The following is a 21,914-nucleotide window of genomic DNA, read 5'->3' as shown; positions in this document are numbered from 1 at the left end:
AGTTGTGTCTGACTCTTTGTGACCCCATGGAATTCTCCAGGCCAGAATACTGCAGTGGGTAGCCTTCCCCTTATTCAGGGGATCTTCCCAACCCAAGGATCAAACCCAGGTCTCTCACATTGCAGGCGGATTCTTTACCAGCTGAGCCACAAGGGAAGCCCAAGAATACTGGAGTGGGTCATTAGAAACTGAGAAGAGGTCAGGTAAAAAATTCAAGCAAGGCTTTATTGGAACTCGTGCTGCAGCATTACTCAGTCATAAAAAGGAACAAAATTTGGTCATTTGTAAAGACTTGATTGGAGTGAGAGTCTATCATACAGAGTGATTGGAGTGAGAGTCTATCATACAGAGTGAAGTAGTCAGAAAGAAAAACATTGCATATTAATGCAAATATGTAGAATCTAGAAAAATGGTACAGATGAACCTATTTTCAGGACAGGAATAGAGATGCAGATGTAGAGAATGGATGAGTGGACATGGAGGTGGGAAGATGTTGTTGTTGTTCAGTCACTAAGTCATGTCCAGCTCTTTGTGACCCTATGGACTGCAGCACACCAGGCTCCTCTGTCTTCCACTGTCTCCTGGAGTTTTCTCAAATTGATGTCCATTGAGTCAGTGATGCTATCTAACCATCTCATCCTCTGCTATCCCCTTCTCCTTTTGCCTTCAATCTTTCCTAGCATCGGGGTATTTTCCAGTGAGTCAGCTCTTCACATCAGGTGGCAAAAGTATTGGAGCTTCAAGCTTCAGCATCAGTCCTTCCAATGAATATTCAGGATTGATTTCCTTTAGGATTGACTGGTTTGATCTCCTTGCTGTCCAAGGGACTCTCAAGAGTCACCTGAAATCCCCCTTAGTGCAAATGGAGATATTTAAACTGATGTGACCATGAGATATACCTTCATTTTGAGCTCTGCACTCACTATTGTGATTCAACAAAGGGTTCCCCCTGGTGGCTGTGCCACTTCACACTCTTAACACGGCAGGCAATTTCCCACGATGGGACTTTTTCCCTCAAACTAGTTATACAGACTTCTCTGTCTCTCTGCAGCTGCTTGAGATTCACACTTGAAACATGGAGATTTCCTCAACTTTTTCTGAATCTACACATTGGTGGTGGGTTGCTGCTCAGTCATCATGTCCAACTCTTTGCAGCCCTCCATCGACTATAGCCTGCCAGGCTCCTCTGTCCATGAAATTTTCCAGGCAAGAATACTGGAGTGATTGCCATTTCCTCCTCCAGGGGATATTTCCCACCTAGGGATCCATCAAACCTGAGTATTTTGTGTCTCCTGCATTGCGGGCGGATTCTTTATCACTAGCGCCACCTGCATATTATCATTGCTAACTGCAACTGCACAGATCAGCAATGCTGATGTTAGAGTGCTTCACTCTCCTCTGCTGTAATCTGGTTTAGTCTACCGTAGCCTCAAAATACTTGTGATGTAGCTACTTGTTGCTGCCTACAAGAAGGTGGAGCCCTGATATCTTACATTTCTCTTGGCACTATGGGTTTATGCTGATGGAAGTAATTACACCACCCTGCTTTCTCACAGGAAAAGAACAAATTCCAAGTTTAATGGTACCTGACAAAGTGCTCTGCAACAGATGGGAAATCAGTGAATCTGACTTTCTGTGTATTATCATCTCATACATCTTTCCACCCTGCATATATGTATGACACTGTTTAATCATTTTTGCAAACACATAGATATAGCCTACAAATGTCCCTGTAAACCATAAAGCATCAGACAAACACAGGTTATTACATGCTTACAGGTGCCATCTCTGATGGTAGCATCTGGTAACACAGTCTAGTCAGTTCCAAGGAATTCCTCCCAGATAATCACATTTTTTTTTCTGGCTAGAGCTTGCTGAGGAAGGTCTTCTTCATGGTGATCTTCAACTCCTTGTTTCTGAGACTGAAGATGACGGGGCTCAGGAAGGGAGTGAGGACCGTGTAGGTGATGCCCATCAGCGTGTCTCCTTCCAGAGACTGGGGGCTCTTGGGCTTGAGGTAGATGACAGAGGCAAAGCCGTAGTGCACGACCACCACGGTGAGGTGGGACGCACACGTGGAGAAGGCTTTGTGCCAGCCCTCCGCTGAAGGGATCCTCAAGATGGCGGCCACGATGAAGGCGTAAGACAGGAGGATGACGAGACAGCTTCCCAGCAGGGTGGTGATACACACCAGCCCCACACCCATGGCCACAGTAGAGACGTTGTCCCCACAGGCCAACTTGAAGAGAGGTGGCACATGGCAGCCAAAATGATGGATCACATTAGAGCCACAGAAGGTGAGGTGGAAAATGGCAGATGTCACCATCAACCCCATGACTGAGCCTCCAGCCCAGGACCAGGCCACCAGGCAGACACAGCCATGGGGACTCATGAGCCCGTTGTAGCGCAGGGGATGGCAGATGGCCATGTAGCGGTCATAGCCCATGACCGTGAGCAGGAAGGAGTTCAGTTCAGTTCAGTTCAGTCGCTCAGTCGTGTCTGACTCTTTGTGATCCCATGAATTGCAGCACGCCAGGCCTCTCTGTCCATCACCAACTCCCAGAGTATACCCAAACCCATGTCCATCAAGTCAGTGATGCCATCCAACCATCTCATCCTCTGTCGTCCCCTTCTCCTCCTGCCCCCAATCTTACCCAGCATTAGGGTCTTTTCCAATGAGTCAACTCTTCGCATGAGGTGGCCAAAGTATTGGAGTTTCGGCTTCAACATGTATGATTAGAAAAACAAAAGCAATGAAAAGCAAGTCAAAGAAACAGTTCCAACATGAAGTCAGAATTTGCTTTTCTCTGCAACACTTACAGCACTTGCCCTTATTTATATAGTCACAAAAGCTTATTAAATAATTATTTAATGTGGAAACATTTTAGGGACTAGTATCCAGCAATAACCAAGGACAGAGTTGACCTGATGACTCAGATGGTAAAGAATCCACCTGCAATGCAAGAGACCAGGTTTTGATCCCTGAGTGGGGAAGATCCCCTGGAGGAGGAAATGCAACCCACGCCAGTATTCTCGCCTGGGAAATCCCATGGACAGAGGAGCCTGGAGGGATATGGTCCATGGAGTCACAGAGTCAGACACGACTGAGTCACTAGCTCTTTCACTTTCAGCACTCATCTTCTTGTGGCCCAGTGGGGAAGCTGTCATGTAACCAAAGGTGACAACACAGAGTGGCCCAAGGTGTGATGAGGAAAGCCTAAGAGCCTGTGAGAGCTAACAGTAGATCAAAGACTGGTCTGTGGCTTAACAAAGGTTTCTGGATGGGAGTGGCATCTAAAGTGAGACCTGAAGGGTAAGGAGGTGTGATCCAGGTGAGGTACGCAGGTGGGAGAGGAGTTTCTAGGAAGAAGAGACAGCAAGCATAAAGGTTAAGAGTGACATAGGCATGATGCATTTGGGCACAATGGTATGTCTGGTGAACCGTGAAAGGTTAGATATAACTGAGGGTTTCTGGAATATGAAGCAGGTGGTGTGCTGCAGTCCATGGGGTCGCAAATAGTCGGACATAACTGAGTGACTGAACAACAGCAACAACATACAAGATGCTGAGTTCTCCTTGAAGAGCTTGTTTCCATGGCAATAGGGGTCCATAAATTTTTATTTTATTTATTTATTTGTTTATTTGGCTTGAACTTTAAATGTTTACATCAATAGTGGTCTTTCCTCATCTCAGCTGCTCTGAGAAATGAGAGTCAAATCAGGTACATGTGAGAAGTAAGCTTAGATGCTCCGCTTTTTAATAAAAAGAGTAATTTCACTATACTATTTAATACTAGAAATTTAAGTCATTGGTAATTCAGAGGCTGTGTGTTGTGTGTGTTGTGCTCAGTCACTCAGTCATGTCCCACTCCTTGTGACCCCATGGACCAGGGGGTCTCCACCAGGCTCCTCTATCGGAATTTTCCAGGCAAGAATACTGGAGTGGGTTGCCATTTGTTTCTCCAGCGGATCTTTCCTATCCAGGGAACGAAGCCATGTCTCTTGCATCTCCTGCACTGGTAAGTGGATTCTTTACCATTAGTGCCATCTGGGAAGCCCAGTGGATTATAAAGCATGTGGAGAGGCTAAAAGAAAATATGAAGAGATAACACATGGTAACTGATCTTATTTCAGTGATTGTTTTATAATATACAAATATATCAAACCACTGCATTGCCTGTAAATGTTTTAAATACACTTACAAAAAAAAAAAGTTGTACAATATTCTATGATATGAACATATTCATAGACATTTGGGTTGTTTCCACTCTGGGGTTCCCATGAATGGCATTGCTGTGAAAGTTTAGAACATGTCCTTTAGTGGATAATACTTATGTGTTGTTCTCTTGAGTCTGTACCTAGATTACTGAATCATAGTGAAGATCTACAATTCATCTGCAATAGATACTGCCAATCCAGTTTTCCAAGGTGGTTGTACCAAGCAGTTGGTTTCCAGCACAAGCAGCAGGATCAGATTCTTCTTTGTGGAGAGCTCTTTCTGAATGCTCTGAGGGTAGTAAGCTGCTGAGGGCAGGAATGGATGTGGGGAGATGTAGAGAGTGGTGCAGAGAGGTGGAGGGGAGATAGCTGAGGGCTTCCTGGATGAGTTGAGTGGCCAGATTTGAGGCTGATTACAGAGGCTGAGCAGACAGTGTTGCTGAGCACTTACGGCATTAAATGTGTGGCTTCTATTTCTACACTAAGGATCAGTTCTCCAACTCTCTGGACACCAGTGGTGTCCTATAGTTCAATTCTTACACTGAGACAGAGGTTCGATCCCTGGATTGGGAAGATCCCCTAGAGTAGGAAATGGCAACCCACTCCAGTCTCCTTGCCTGGAAAATCCCACGGACAGAGGAGCCTGGTGGGCAACAGTTCATAGGCTTGCAAAGAATCAGACACAACTGAGGGACTGAGCACACACATGCACATACAACTACCTGGAGTTGGTATCAGAATTCACAGGAGAAGGGCTCAGTTCCACAAGACTGCTCCCACTTCAGCCACCAGTCCAGGCTAGAAAGTTGGATGTTTCCACAACCCACCCCCCACTTTCAGGTTCTACACTTTGCTAAAATGATTTATAGAATTCAGAAAATTTCTTTCATTGCTATTGTGTGTGCTCAGTCTCTCAGTCATGCCTGACTCTTTGTGATCCTATGAACTGTAGCCTGCCAGGCTCCTCTGTCCATGGGATTCTCCAGGCAAAGATATGGGAGTGGGTTGCCACTTCCTTCTCCAGGGGACCTTCTAGACCCAGGGATCAAATCTGTGTCTCCTGCATCATTAGGCGGGTTCTTTACCACGGGCCACCTATGTACTAGTTTGTTATTGAAGATGCAACTTAGGCACAGACAAATCGAAGGAAAGCATAAGACAAATTCCAAGGTAAGGAGTGAAGAGTTTCCATCCTTCTCCGGATACACCACACCTTCCTAGCACCTTCCTCTGTTCACCACCTAGAAACTCTCCAAATCCTGTTGTTTAGGGAGTTTCTATAAAGATTTATCACAGAGTCATGATTGATTAAATCCTTGACCTTTGGTGGCTGTCTCAATCTGCAGCTCCTCTCCTCAGTCTGGAGGTCTAAGGGAGTGGGGTGAAAGTTTCAACATTTTAATCTTGCCTTAATCTTTCTGGAAACCATCCCCAGAAAGCTACCTTGGGGCCTCCAGTCACTAGTCATCTCATCAGTATAAAAAAAGACACTTTGATCACTCCTGAGATACTAACAGTTTCCGGAACTGAGAGTCAGGAACCAGGGATAAAGACCAAAAGATCAAATGTTTATATTTTATCATAAAGAGTCTTATGCTAATGTCAGACTTCTGCAGGGAGGAAGCCAATTCTGACTCCCTGGTGGAACTGTTTCTTTGACTTGCCTTTCATTGCTTTTGTTATTATAATCATACAGAATGGTTTGCCTCAGAGAATCCTGCCCCTCTGCCTGACTGTTAAACTAAAGTTTTTTCAGAATCCTGTCCACCAGTGGATGGCAGGAAGGAAGAAATTAACATATCCCCTGCCTGAGGCTTGTCATTCTAGGAGAAATTTGCAAGATTAATGGCCTTTTTACATTGTTTCTTCACATCCCATCTCTAATCTGTAAAAGAATCTGGCATCCAGACCCCAATAATATGGTTATTTTGAGGTGCTAGACTGCCATCTTCTGGGTCTGCTGGCTCCCCAATTAAAGTTTCTTCCTTGCCTCAACACCTCCTCTCTAGGATTCATTGGCCTATGTGCGGCGATAGTCCAGAGCACACTTGGACTCAGTAACAAGACTTTCTGACCTGGATCACCAGGACATCAGGAACAGGGCAGAGCTAGATGGAGAGGAGAGGTGGGGCTTTCCAGTGTGGGTAGAAGACATTGAGCACTTATCTTATGCAAGAGAAGCCACTCCCTAGGAGCCAGCTCCAAAGTATCCTTATTCTGGACAACTTCCCAACTGGCCTCACCCAAGGGCACAGCCATGGATTCTTACTCTGGGCTCCTCCAGTTCCTGACTTCCCTCTGACCCTTTCTTTACCCCCAAGGGGTTGAGGGCATCTGTATCCAGCCCCGTATCCCCCAAGACTGAGAGCTCAGCCCTCAGCAGGGGCTGCCATCACACTGGGTAGAGAGAGACAGCAGGGAATCTCTGTTGTGTGTGAATAGATGAGACTGAAGATCCCAGAAGCTCCCCCTGAGGTCCCACTCAGCTTATCCAGACCCTGAGGACTGCCCTTGCCATTGGTTCCATGAAGATGCTCTTGGGAACAGCCTGCTGGAGGCTGCAGCAGGGATAAAGCACACTGTATATCACGTTTGGGAGCTTCTAGGTCTCACTCCACACCTGCCTGTGGGTGCTGCTGACAGCAACAAGCAGGAGAGCTTCTGCTCACCCCTACTGACCATTTCTTGGAAGAGGCAGCCCAGGCAGAGGGAAACCAGGACAGAACGCTACGGAGGCAGAATCTACCATTGTGAGCAGCAATTCTCAGCCTGGGGATGAGATCGGGGCTGGGGAAGAGTCGTAAGAGAGGAGCTTGGTCTTGGAAAGCTGCTCGGGGTCTTCTCATTTTGCCCACTCTGGGTCCCTTCTTCTCCCTTAGCTTAAGTGTCCTTTGCAGCTTCTAGGTCAGCAGTTGTCAACCCAGGATGAATCTGCCCCATGGTGGACATCTGGACAAATCTGAAGCTTTTTGGTCATCAGAATTTATGGTGGGGAGAGGATGCTACGGGCCTCTGGTGAATTGAAGCCAGTGAAAGTAAAAGCGAAAGTGTTAGTTGCTCAATTGTGCCCAACTCTGCAACCTCATGGACTGTAGCCCACCAGGCTTCTCTGTCCATGGAATTCGCCAGGCAAGAATACTGGAGTGTGTAGCCATTTCCTTCTCCAGGGGATCTTCCCAACCCAGAGACTGAACTGGGTCTCCCACACTGTGAGCTAATTCTTTACCATCTAAACCACCAAGGAAGCCCGTGGGGGAGAATGGATACATGTATGTGCATGGCTGAATTCATTCTCTGTTCCCCTGAAACTGCCACAGCATTGTCAATTGGCTATACCTCAATACAAAATAAAAAGTTTAAAGTTTGCAGAACAGAAACAAACATCACTAGTGCTAAAGCTGAGAAATCCTGTTCTGGGTTATCTTGTCTTGGTTGCTCTGTGCTGCTCTGGCCCGGAGTGGTCCCTGCTAACCTGGAGGGGAGGCTCTGGAGGAGACAGAAGTGTGAGCAGGCTTCACTCCTGTGATGTGTCTGATGTTTGCTCAGCACTGGTGCACAAGCACTCCTCCATGAGACCAAAGGAGACAGAATTCTGTCCACCTATTAGAGAAGATGGGAGAGGCCAGCCTGAATAATCAGGGTGTTCCACCATGCAGGAGGTGGAAAGGTAGACTGCAGGGTGACATAAGGGCTGGAGAAAAGAGTGGAAGTTAAATCAGCCTCCTGGGGGGAACTGTGGAGGGACTAAGTCCTCCACTGGGGTCAGAGACCACGAGTTTAGAGTGGGGTCAGCTGGTAATGTATCAAGTACAGAAGGATGACAACAAACCAGATCAGAAGGAACACAGTCTCTCAGTCAGTGATAACTACATTTCTTAGGTAAACTTTAAGCCTTTATGTGGGCTTCCCCGATGGATTAGCGGGTAAAGAAGCTGCCTGTGATGCAGGAGCCGCAGGAGACATGGGTTCGATCCCTGCATAGAGAAGATCCCCTGGAGAAGGAAATGGCAACCCACTCCAAAATTCTTACCTGAAAAATCCCATGGACAGAGGAACCTGGCAGTCCACGGGTTGCAAAGAGTCAGACATGACTGAGCACAAGCACCTAAGCCCTTAGGTGAACTTCATGGATCCACTGGAGGCAGATCTCTGTGTACTCTCAGTTGGGGAGGGGTGGATCAACCCTGCAAAGTTCTTTGAATTTGAACCCTGCGCCTGATGACTGCAGACCCTGGGCATATTTCAGAAAATTCACTCTAGAAGTCAGAGTAGAGTAGGACCAGAGAAGGGCACACGGGAGGAACCTGGGGCAGCAGTCTAGGAAAAAGGAGATGGAGCCATAAGGATGCAGGGGAGCTGGAGAAACCCAGAACTACTTAGTAGGGAAAGAGAATGCTGAGTGAAGGGAGGGATGAAGCATGGAAGGCAGTTGATGCCAGTGTCTTGGCTTCTGGGTGGGGAGCTTGATTAGGTGGTCAGAGGACGTGTTTTTCAGGTCCCAAATGCAGTCTTCCTCACTCTAAAGAGCACCCCAAACTCCTGCCAAGTTCCTCACTGTCCTGATGATTCTATGTCCTCCACGTTCCAGATGACTGCTACTGTGAGGGATTCTTAGAGACGACGTCCTAATGAAATGGCTAGGGGTCCAGTTATGTCAGGGATGGGAGGGCTGTCTCAGAGCCAGGAGTTCAGGAGCTATGGATAGCAATGTGGCTCAAATTATTCATAAAATTTTCTTCTAATTTTATGACTGAGTTCAGGTGCAGAGGTTTGAGCAATGATATTTCCAGTTTATGGCTTTTGATCATCATTGGTTTGTGTGAGGTCCTCCTCATATTTCATGAATTAATTCCCTTTCTTTCATCCCATTGCCTTTTTGTTTCAACAAACACTTGAAAACACTTCATGTGTACCCTTTGATTTATATATGTTTTGACAAGTTTGAACTGGACATGGAACAACAAACTGGTTCCAAATAGGAAAAGGAGTACGTCAAGGCTGTATATTGTCACCCTGCTTATTTAACTTATATGCAGAGTACATCATGAGAAACGCTGGGCTGGAAGAAACACAAGCTGGAATCAAGAATACTGGGAGAAATATCAATAACCTCAGATATGCGGATGACACCACCCTTATGGCAGAAAGTGAAGAAGAACTAAAGAGCCTCTTGATGAAGGTGAAAGAGGAGAGTGAAAAAGTTGGCTTAAAGCTCAACGTTCAGAAAACTAAGATCATGGCATCTGGTCCCATCACTTCATGGGAAATAGATGGGGAAACAGTGGAAACAGTGTCAGACTTTATTTTTTTGGGCTCCAGAATCACTGCTGATGGTGACTGCAGCCATGAAATTAAAAGACGCTTACTCTTTGGAAGGAAGGTTATGGCCAAACTAGATAGCATATTTAAAAGCAGAGACATTACTTTGCCAACAAAAGTCCGTCTAGTCAAGGCTATGGTTTTTCCAGTGGTCATGTATGGATGTGAGAGTTGGACGGTGAAGAAAGCTGAGTGCCACAGAATTGATGCTTTTGAACTGTGGTGTTGGAGAAGACTCTTGAGAGTCCCTTGGACTGCAAGGAGATCCAATCAATCCATCCTAAAAGAGATCAATCCTGGGTGTTCATTGGAAGGTCTGATGTTGAAGCTGAAACTCCAATACTTTGGCCACCTCATGCGAAGGTTTGACTCATTGGAAAAGACCCTAATGCTGGGTAGGATTGGGGGCGGGAGGAGAAGGGGACGACAGAGGATGAGATGGTTGGATGGCATCACTGACTCGATGGACATGGGTTTGGGTAGACTCCAAGAGTTGGTGATGTACAGAGAGGCCTGGCGTGCTGCAATTCATGGGGTCGCAAAGAGTCGGACACAACTGAGAGACTGAACTGAACTGAACTGAACTGACAAGTTTGTATATATCCATTAAATTAATTTTTTAATTTCTTAAATTAATCGGCTTCATTTTACTATAGGAATTTTAGGTTTATAGAAATACTGATCAGATAGTATAGCAGGTTCCCACTTAACCTCCTCTGTCAGACATAGTTTTCTCTATTTTTACATCTTGCATCGTGTGGTCCATTTGTTACAATTGATCAACCAATAGAGATACATTATAATTAACCAAAGTCCAAGTTCACATTAACCTTCACTCTTTCTCTGTACATTCGATGGGTTTGACAAGTATGTAATGACATGCTTTCACTGTTCCAGTTTCATACAGAGTAGTTTCTTGTGCTAAATTTTTAATATGCCCCAAAGGGATTGTGGTAGGAAGTTCATCCTGGTCTTTGCTTCATTCACTCAACATTATTTTTTAAATCCCTTTATACTTCTCTGTGTATATCTAACACCTGTTTGAGGTTCCAACGTTTGCATCCAATCCATCTTACCTCCCCTCTCCCCAATTCCTCTACTACAGCAATGCTACAAGGAACAAACTCTTAAATGCTCCCCTATAAATAGGTTTGAGAAATCAAGACAAGCACTTAGGATCAAATTTGCTGGTTTACAGAGCATGTATATTCTGAATTTTCATCATTCTACATTCTCACCAGCATTGCAAGAGTATTCCTTTTTCCCCATAATCCAGTCAACACAGCATTTTCTACCTTGGGGGATTGAATAGTTATACGATGAAATTCCATCACCCGTCCCTCTCTTCCTACCTTCCTCCTTCCCCGTGTTCCTTTTTACCGGGCATCTTTCCATTTGCCTGTGTAACTCTTTCCATGATTTCTTTGCTCATACCTGTACTGAGATTCTTACTCTTTGTTCATTTTTCTAGATAGTATTCCATCGACAGTTTCCCACAGTGAAAATTATTTTTCACAAAGTTTCATCTGCCTGATAACTTTACCCATAATTTCCTTTGTGGAACAAAAGTCCTTAATGTTGATGTTTTCATGTCTTTAAAAAAAAAATCACCTTAAATTTTGTGCTTTTTAAAATCAAAAAAGCAATTCTCTTGAGTGCGTGCATGCTAAGTCACTTCAGTCCTGTCTGACTCTTTGCAACCCCAAGGACTGCAGCCACCAGGCTCCTCTGTCCATAGAATTCTCCAAGCACGAATATGGCAAGAACGCTGGAGTGGGCTGCCATGCCCTCCTCAGTGCTCTTGCGCTCTCTCCTATTAGATGTGTAGTTGGTGTTTCATAGTTGTGTCTTGAATCTGTCTGGATTCCACCTTTGCATGTGTTCTTGGGCAGATATTCAGATTTACTTTGCTTCCTAAAATGAACAATTTTTCCCCACCAGAAAGTAGCAAGCAATCTTATATTTTCCCATTGATTTGTGCTCCCACCTTTATATACATTAAGTTTTGAACCATACAGGGGTATTTTCTGAAATATAGAATCAATTTAATCGGTGCCTATTTAATCCAGGATCACTCTTTAAAAATGACTATGACTCCATAATGTGGCTCATGATCCAAGAGGATATACCTCTCCTGTTTACTCTATGTTTAAAAGTTTGTTGTAGTTTTATATTGATTTGATTCTCAGAAGAAATTTTAGGCAAGTTTCATCACATTCAAAATCAATTCTTTGGAATTGCTGCTAAGTCACTTCAGTCGTGTCCAACTCTGTGCAACCCCATAGACTGCAGCCCATCAGGCTCCACCGTCCCTGGGATTCTCCAGGCAAGAACACTGGAGTGGGTTGCCATTTCCTTCTCCAATGCGTGAAAGTGAAAAGTGAAAGTGAAGTCGCTCAGTCCTGTCCGACTCTTTGCGACCCCATGGACTGCAGCCTACTAGGCTCCTCTGTCCATGAGATTTTCCAGGCAAGAGTACTGGAGTGGGTTGCCATTGCCTTCTCCTTGGAATTGCTAGTGCAACATAATTTAGGAAAAATTAACATCGTGATAATATTAGCTCATCTCATTCAGGGGAGTAGACTGTTTTCAAGTATTCAGATCACCTTCTACATTATTAATGCTTTAAAGTCTTTGGATGTATTGCATAGTTTATGTTTATTTCTCAGTTCAGTTCAGTTTAGTCGCTCAATCTTGTCCGACTCTTTACGACCCCATGAACTGCAGCATGCCAGGCCTCCCTGCCCATCACCAACTCCCGGAGTTTACCCAAACCCATGTCCATTGAGTCGGTGATGCCATCCAACCATCTCATCCTCTGTCGTCCCCTTCTCCTCCTGCCTTCAATCTTTACCAGCATCAGGGGCTTTTCAAATGAGTCATCTCTTTGCATCAGGTGACCAAAGTATTGGAGTTTCAGCTTAAACATCAGTCCTACCAATGAACACCCAGGATTGATCTCCTTTAGAATGGACTGGTTGGATCTCCTTGCAGTCCAAGGGACTCTCAAGAGTCTTCTCCAACACCACAGTTCAAAAGCATCAATTCTTCGGTGCTCAGCTTTCTTTATAGTCCAACTCTCACATACATACATGACCACTGGAAAAACCATAGCCTTGACTAGACGGACCTTTGTTGGCAAAGTAATGTCTCTGCTTTTTAATATACTGTCTAGGTTGGTCATAACTTTCCTTCCAAGGAGTAAGCGTCTTTTAATTTCATGGCTGCAATCACCATCTGTAGTGATTTTGGAGCCCAGAAAAATAAAGTCAGCCACTGTTTCCACTGTTTCCCCATCTATTTCCCATGAAGTGATGGGACTGGATGCCATGATCTTAGTTTTCTAAATGTTGAGCTTTAAGCCAACTTTTTCACTCTCCTCTTTCACTTTCATCAAGGAGCCTCAATAATTTTTCAGCATAAAGGCATCCTGAGGCCAAAATGCTTGAGAACTGTTTCTATATCATCTGTATCAGTTGAGACTGTTGTCTTACTTTTTACTTAAAATCTAAATTTTGATAATAACTACTGATTTAAGGGCACAAGAAATGCTGTGGTTTTGGGAAGCTAATCTTGCCTTCTGCATCACTGCACTGTCCTATGGTTCTAACGTATTACATCTTGATTCTCTAATCTTTCCAGACAGGTGATCAGTTCTCACCACTTCAGTCTTCCTGTATCTTCTTCCTCTCTTTCCTTGTAGCCTCGTACATGACTTTCAGTTCCATGTTAAAGACCAGCAGAGACAGTGAGTATCCTTGGCTTCTTCCTGATTATAAAATGTAACCCATGGCTGATTCATGTCAATGTATGGCAAAAATCACTACAATATTGTAAAGTAATTAGCCCTCAACTAAAATAAACAAATTTATTAAAAAAAAATAATGTATGTAAAGGTCCCCACATAGTATACTATTCGCTAGGTTTGTAGGATGTGTTCTTTATCCAGCTAAGAAAGTCCCCTTCAATTTCATGTTGCAAAGGGGCTTTTAGAAATCATAAATAGACAAACATATGGGAAATCATTATGTTGTACACCTAAAGTAAGGTAAGGAAGTATTAGCTGCTCAATCCTGACTCTTAGCAACCCCATGGACTGTAGTCTGCAGGCTCCTCTGTCCATGGGATTCTCCAGGCAAGAATACTGGAGTGGGTTGCCATTCCCCAGGAGATCTTCCTGACCCAAGGATAGAACTCAGGTCTCCCACATTACAGGCAATTATTACATGAACATTTAAAATATCAGAAATAGAAATTGAATTTAAGAAAATACATTTTTTCCTTGGTCAAAATACTTACATTATTTTTTTTAATTTATTTATGTGAACCACATGATACAAACCATTTTGTCATTAATGGGATAAATCAACACCACTTGATCTTAATTTACTAATTTTAATACATCATTTCATTGATTAGGTGATGTCATAAATAGATTTCAAAATCAATAATTGATAGGTAAATTGGGCCAGTAACTGTCATTTCTTATAACATTTTTACCTGGTTTTAGAATCAAGATTGCATTAACCTGATGAAATGAGCTCAGCAGATTTCCATTTTTTCCATTTTTTCTTTTATTTGAAGAATATGTGTAAGATATTAATCAATTGTTCCTAAAAGGTATATGAGTGCACATTCATAAACCCACTGGGGCTGATAATTATAGGAAGGGGAAAACTTTTAACATTTCAATTTCTTTAGAATGTTTTTGAATACCCAGGGTCTCTATTTTTCTTTTTGCACCAGTTTTGGAATTTTTTATTCCTGAGAATTTATTCATCTTTTATTTCAATTTCTTAACTTACATTTTTCTTACTATTTTTATTCATTTTAAATATCCATATTTCTGTAGTTGTCTCCCAATTTTAATTTTATGCTTTCTCACTGGCATTTTCTCCTGTTTCTATCTTATTAGTTTTTATCACTTGATTTTAGTTGTAGTAAGCATGCTTTTCTGGGTAAAGTTTCTTTATATATATATATATATATATATATATATATATATATATATTTCTTAATATATAAAATTGCATATTCCCTTCAAGGTATGTTTTAGGTTTTTTTTAAATTGACATTTGATGCTTAAATTATTTTTTATAAATACCTCTTCATTTATTTTATGACTTGCTACTGAAGCAAGAGGTTAATACTACATCCTTCTAACTTATGGATTTGGAAAGCTATTCTTTCTCCAGTGATTTCCAACCTTAGTGCATTATAATCTATATATTATTTATACTTTGAAGTAGATGGAGGATTTCTCTATATCTGAAAATAAGGTAAAATTTTGTTATAAAGTCCTCTATGTACTTGAAAAGACATGTTTAATATTGTTTTGTGAAGAGCTTAAATATATATAGGAACTAATGTCTGAATTTTATAGTGCATTATAATTAATAACACCCAAATTGCATTTCTGAACTCTGTTAAAATTTCCAACTTCCATTTCTTATCTATCTAGTATTGATTAGCAATTTCTGTTTTATAATTATTTCACTGAAGTTGTGTTGAATATTAATTTCTAACATTCAAGTGTATGTTTTTATACAGGTTAATTATATACATGTAGGTTGATACAATGTTCTTTTAACCTTCATGAAACATTCCTTTGCCCCTTGGTGTGTGCATGTGTGTGAATTTTTTAAATTTCAGTATGCCTTTATTTTTTTAATTTTTGAATTTTGTATTTAGTCACATGTTCTTTTAGATATCCATAAATAAATAAAATATATAGGATATATGGATGTCAAAACAAAGAAAGACTTACAGAAAACTAATAATCACTGCTTATTTATCAGGAGTAGGAGGAAGAACGGGGGGAGTGAAGAAAATTACCAATATTCATGATTTTCAAATAAAACTGAAAATTTTGTCCCATGGTCTTAGTAGGTCGCACTGGGGAGAATACCTGTATGCTTTTCTATGCTTGGAATAGTGAATCTGATAGAGATTGTTTGCTGAGTCTAACAAAAACATGGCTCCAATCTTATTTGCTGGAACTTTAAATTTGTCATTTCTACTTTCATCACTTTTTATTTCTCAGTATCCCTTTAAACTACTAATATTTACCTTCACAGCCAAAAAAATAAGACCAAACAAAATATTAATGAATTAATTAATGTGTACTGTGCTTAGTCACTCAGTCATGGCTGACTCCTTGTGACCCCACAATTATAGCCCACCAGGCTCCTCTGTCCATGAGGATTCTCCAGGCAAGAATTCTGGAGTGGGTTGCCATGCCCTTCTTCAAGATATCTTCCCAACCCAGGGATCAAACCCAGGTCACTCATACTGCAGGCAGATTCTTTACCATCTGAGCCACCAGGGAAACCAAAAATTAATTAATAATAATCCCTTAATATTATTTGTACTTCATTATTTATCCATACCACAATCAAAATCTTCTCTATTTCCTTAAAAATACAACTAGCTTATCTAATCAGTATCTGATCTAGTATCCAATATTGCATATTATTTTTATGTCTCCTGAATTTCTCTTTATCCTTTTCTTGATCCTGGCTTATTGATGAGACCAGACCAATTGTTCTGTGGAATGATCCACCTTGAATTTATCTGATTGCTTCCTCGTGGTGTCATTTAACTAGTTCTTCCATCCTCTGCATGCGATCAATCTGTTTTAACCACTGTGCTTTCATTCTGTTTCTGATCTCACCAGATGCAGCATTCTTGTCTAATCAAAACTACAGCATGATGTCTGAATTCATCCTCATCGGCTTCTCCAACTTTTCTCAGCAGCTCCTGCCCACCTTTTTCCTGCTGTACCTGCTGATGTACCTGTTCACACTGCTGGGGAACCTACTCATCATGACCACCATTTGGAGGGAGCACAGCCTCCACACACCCATGTACCTCTTTCTGTGTGCCCTCTCCATCTCCGAGATCCTGTTCACTGTTGCCATCACTCCTTACATGCTGGTTCACATGCTCTCCACCCACCGCTCCATCACCTTTGTGGCCTGTGCCAGCCAGATGTTCTTCTCCTTTACATTTGGCTTCACCCACTCCTTCCTGCTCATGATCATGGGCTATGACCGCTACGTGGCCATCTGCCACCCTCTGCACTACAACATGCTCATGAGCACCCGTGACTGTGCCTGTCTTGTGTCCTGGTCCTGGGCTGGTGGCTCAGTCATGGGGATGATGGTGACATTGATTATTTTTCACCTCAGCTTCTGTGGGTCTAATGAGATCCACCATTTTTTCTGCCACGTGCTTTCCCTCTTGAAGTTGGCCTGTGGGAAGGAGACAGCCTCTGTCACCATGGTTGTGATCATGGTTTGTGTCACGGCCCTGATGGGGTGCTTATTCCTCATCGTCCTCTCCTATGTCTTCATCGTGGCTGCCATCTTGAGGATCCCCTCCACTGAAGGCCGGCACAAGACCTTCTCCACCTGTGTCTCCCACCTCACCATAGTGGTTGTGCACTATGGTTTTGCCTCCCTCATCTACCTCAAGCCCAAAGGCGCCCATTCCATGGACAGTAACACTCTGCTGGCCACCACCTACACAGTCTTCACCCCCTTTCTTAGCCCCATCATTTTCAGCCTCAGGAATAAAGAGCTGAAGAATGCCATACAGAGAAGCTTCCGCAGAACCTTCTGCCCCCTAAGTTCCTGATGGCAAGTTTGAAAGAAAGGTTAGAAATAATAATGTCTGTCTTTATAATACTTTTTTTAAAATGATTCTGGTCTGTAAAATACCCACACTCCATAGAAATTTGGTTCATACTAGCTTTATTTGTCTCAAATTTTTCTCCCTCTTGCATTATCTCAAGCCATCATAGTCTCCTATTTATACCCAGTGAGATTAACTCCATCCCATTATCTGTGCCTAAGAATGTGTTCTCTATCTATAGAGATAGGTGGGAAGCACCACATGATTCTTTTTGAATGGATTAGCAAAAGAAGATTTTATTTCCCCATCCCCCAAAATAAGAATAAACAAAATAACCAAAATATAATAAGAAATGCCACCAGAATTGGATCTTTTCTATGTGTCAAGCACTGTGTCTAGTGTTTTATCATCATTATTATTTAAATCATAAGAAATGCACAAAAGAAAATAAAGTATTTGTCTCCAATAAAGAAATGATTTACTCCATCATCTTGGCCTCTCTCCCTTGGTTTATGATTCTTTTTATGTGCTTCTGAACTTGGCTTAGTAGCATTTTGTTGAGATTACTTGAATTTTTTATTTATCAAGGATATTGGCCGGTAGTTTGCTATTCTAGTATTGTTGTTATCTGACTTTGGTATAATGGCAAAGCTGGCATTGTTAATGAGTTTGGAACTGTCCCCTCTTCTTCAACTTATTGGAAGAGCTTGAAAATGACTGGCATTGATCCTTTGGTAACATTTACCTGTGAAATCATTTGGTTCTGGGCTTTGTTGCAAAATTTTTGATTGCTTGTTCAATTTATTTACTTGTTATTGATCTGTTCACATTTTCTAATTCTCATGAGTCAGTCTTGGTAGGTTTTGTGTTTGGAGGAATTTATCATCTCTTCTAGGTTGTCCAATTTGTTGGTGTATAATTGTTCATAATAGTCTCTTCTTATTTTTTGCATTTCTATGCTATCAGTTTTAATGTCTCCATTTACATTTCTGATTTTATTTGAGCTTTCTTTCTTTTTTTCTCCTGAGTAGTCTAGTAAAGTTTTGTCAATTTTGTTTACCTTTTCAAACAGCCAACTCTCAGTTTCATTGATCTTTTCTATTCTTTTTCTAATCTATGTTTTATTTGTTTCTGCTTTGATTTCTTTTTAGTTCCTCCTTTCTACTAATTTTGGGCTTTATCTGTTCTTCTTTTCCTAATTCTTTGAGATGTAAAGTTCAAGTGTTCATTTGGGATCTTTCTTTCTCTCTTAATGTGTGTTTATGACAATAAACTTTCCTCTTAGAACACTTTTGCTGTATTCCAAGTTGTGTTATATTGTTATCCATTTTCATTCATCTCAAGATAATTTTTAATTTCTCTTTTGGTTTCTTTATTGACCCAATAGTTGTTTAACAAACTAATCTCTAGGACCAGACAGCTTCACAAAGGAATTCAACCAAATATATAAGGAAGAACTAACACCTATCCTTCTCAAAATACTGCAAAAAAAGTAAAGAGGATGGAACACTCCCAAATTCTTCCTATGAGGCCATCATTACCCTGATACCAAAACCAGATAAAATCACTACAAGGAAAAGAGAAAGTTACAGGTCAATTTCCATGATGATATAGATGAAAATCCTCAAAAATATTATCAAACCAAATTTAACACTTTATAAAAAGGATTATACATGGCTGTCAAGTTGGATTAATTCCAGGGATGCAAGGATGGTTCAATATCCACCAACCAACCAGTGTGATACACCACATAGACAAAAGAGAGGATAAAAATCACATGATTATCTCATTAGAAGCAGAAAAAATTGACAAAGTTCAACATCCATTCATGATTAAAAATTTCATCAAAGTTGGTATAGAAGGAACATATCTCAACATAATGAAGACCATTTGTAACAGTCCCACTGCTAACATTGTAGCTGAATGAAAAGTTGAAAACTATTCCTCTAAAATCAGAATCAGGACAAGGATGCCCACTCTTGTCACCTCTATTTGACATAATATTGGAAAACCTAGATACAGCAATCCTACAAGGAAAAGATATAAAAGCATCCAAAGTGGAAAAGAAAAGTAAAAATTTCTCTATTTGCAGATGATATGGCACTATATAGAGAGAAAATCTTAAAATCACTACTTTAAAAAAATCAAAACTAGTAAATGAATTCAGTAAATTTGTAACTTATAAGACTAATATACAGAAATCTGCTGCTTTTCTTTATACCAAAATCACATCAAAAAGAATAAAATACCTGGGAATAAACTTAACCAAAGAGGTAAATGACTTTTTCTCTGAGAACTATAAAACACTGATGAAAGAAATTGAAGATGCGACCAAAAAATTGAAAGATATCCCATGTTCCTGGGTAGAAGAATAATATTGTTATAAAGTCTATACTACCAAAAGCAATCTACAATACACAATGGAGAAAGACAATCCGGGAAAACAGGACAACTACATGTAAAACAGTGAGATTAAAACATTCTCTACCACTATATTAAAAATTAATAAGGGGTTAAATGTCTTTATGTAAGATCTGAAGCCATAAAACTCTTGGTAGAAAACATGGGCAGAACACACTTTGCCATAAATCATAGCAATATTTTCTTGGTTCAGTCTCCTACAGCAGAATAAGTAAAAGAAAAATAAACAAATGGGACCTAATTAAATGCAAAAGTTTTCACACAGCAATGGAAATCATTCAGTCCAGTCCAGTTGCTTAGTCATGTCCGACCCTGCAACCCCATGGCATGCCATGCCTCCTTGTCCATCACCAACTGCCAGAGTTTACTCCATCTCATGTCCATTGAGTCAGTGATGCCATCCAACTATCTCATCCTCTGTCGTCCTCTTCTCCTCCTGTCTTCAATCTTTCCCAGCATCAGGGTCTTTTCAAATAAGTCAGCTCATCGCATCAGGTGGCCAAAGTATTGGAGTTTCAGCTTCAACATCAGTCCTTCCAATGAATACCAGGATTGATCTCCTTTAGGATGGACTGGTTGGATCTCCTTGCAGTCCAAGGGACTCTCGAGAATCTTCTCCAACACCACAGTTCAAAAGCATCAATTCTTCAGTGCTCAGCTTTCTTTATAGTCCAACTCTCACATCCACACATGACTATTGGAAAAACCATAGCCTTGACTAGACAGACCTTTGTTGGCAAAGTAACGTCTCTGCTTTTTAATATGCTGTTTAGGTTGATCATAACTTTCCTTCCAAGGAGCAAGCGTCTTTTAATTTCATGGCTGCAATCACCATCTGCAGTGATTTGGAGCACAAAAAACAATGTCTACCACTGTTTCCACTGTTTCCCCATCTATCTGCCATGAAGCGATGGGACCAGGTGCCATGATCTTAGTTTTTCGAATGCTGAGCTTTAAGCCAACTTTTTTACCCTCCTTTTTCATTTTCATCAAGACACTCTTTAGTTCTTCTTCACTTTCTGCCATAAGGGTGGTGTCATCTGCATATCTGAGGTTATTGATATTTGTCCCAGCAATCTTGATTCCAGCTTGTGTTTCATCCAGTCCAGCATTTCTCATGATGTACTCTGCATATAAGTTAAATAAGCAGGGTGACAATATACAGCCTTCACATACTCCTTTTCCTATTTGGAACCAGTCTGTTGTTCAATGTCCAGTTGTAATTGTTGCTTCATGACCTGCATGCTAATTTCTTAAGAGGCAGGTCAGGTGGTCTGATAGTCCCATCTCTTTCAGAATTTTCCACAGTTTATTGTGATTGACACAGGCAAAGGCTTTATCACAGTCAATAAAGCAGAAATAGATGTTTTTCTGGAACTCTCTTGCTTTTTCGATGATCCAGCAGACGTTGGCAATTTGATCTCTGGTTCCTCTGCCTTTTCTTAAACCAGCTTGAACATCTGGAATTTCACAGTTCACGTACTGTTGAAGCCTGGCTTGGAGAATTTTGAACATTACTTTACTAGCATGTGAGATGAGTGCAATTGTGTGGTAGTTTGAGCATTCTTTGGCATTGCCTTTCTTAGGGATTGGAATGAAAACTGATCTTTTCCAGTCCTGTGGCCACTGATGAGTTTTCCAAATTTGCTAGCATATTGAGTCAGCCTTTTCACAGCATCATCTTTTAGGATTTGGAAATCATTAACAAAGTAAAAAGATAAACTACTTTGTGGGAGAAATATTTGCAAATGATTTAACCAATAAGGGGTTAATATCCAAAATTTATAAATAGCTCATGGAACTCAATGTAAAAAAAGAATCGAATTCAAAATTGGCAGATGATCTGAATAGAAATTTTTCCAAAGGAGATATATTGATGACAATTGGCAAGTGAAAAAATACTTAACATCACTTATCATCAGAGAACTACAAATCAAAACCACAATGAATATCACCTCACACCTGTAAGAAGAATATCATCAAAATGCCTATAAATAGCAAATGTTAATGAGGATGTAGAGAAAAGGGAACCCTAGTACACTGTTGGTGAGAATGTAAGTTGGTGTAACCACTATAGAAAACAGTATGGAGGTTCCTCAAAAACTAAAAATAGAGAGAGCAGCGCTAAGATGGCGGAGGAACAGGACGGGGAGACCACTCTCTCCCCCACAAATTTATTGAAAGAACATCTGAACTCTGAGCAAACTTCACAAAACAACTTCTGAACCCTGGCAGAGGACGTCAGGCATCCAGAAAAACAGCCCATTATCTTCAAAAGGAGGTAGGACAAAAGATAAAAGATAAAAAGAGAGACAAAAGAG

General features: G+C 41.3%; 2 protein-coding genes across 2 annotated transcripts; one reads left to right on the top strand and one right to left on the bottom strand.

Moving 5' to 3' along the window:
- Positions 1 to 206: 206 nt before the first annotated feature.
- On the bottom strand, positions 207 to 13,308 carry LOC145508907 (olfactory receptor 10H1-like). Its single transcript, XM_081496677.1, has 2 exons — positions 13,199 to 13,308; positions 207 to 2,721 (listed from the first exon to the last, which is right to left on the bottom strand). The coding sequence occupies exon 2, from the start codon at positions 2,444 to 2,446 to the stop codon at positions 1,865 to 1,867; it is 582 nt and encodes a 193-aa protein (XP_081352803.1). The 5' UTR covers positions 2,447 to 2,721; positions 13,199 to 13,308; the 3' UTR covers positions 207 to 1,864.
- A 2,922-nt stretch (positions 13,309 to 16,230) lies between these two features.
- LOC145511410 (olfactory receptor 10H3-like) lies at positions 16,231 to 17,175 on the top strand. The gene has a single exon (XM_081504598.1). The coding sequence runs from the start codon at positions 16,246 to 16,248 to the stop codon at positions 17,173 to 17,175; it is 930 nt and encodes a 309-aa protein (XP_081360724.1). The 5' UTR covers positions 16,231 to 16,245.
- Positions 17,176 to 21,914: the final 4,739 nt, after the last annotated feature.

This window comes from Giraffa tippelskirchi, chromosome 6 (assembly GCF_054371585.1).
Source record: "Giraffa tippelskirchi isolate mGirTip1 chromosome 6, T2T-mGirTip1v1.2.pri, whole genome shotgun sequence".
Lineage (NCBI taxonomy): Eukaryota > Metazoa > Chordata > Mammalia > Artiodactyla > Giraffidae > Giraffa > Giraffa tippelskirchi.
This window is presented reverse-complemented; position numbering and strand designations above follow the sequence as displayed.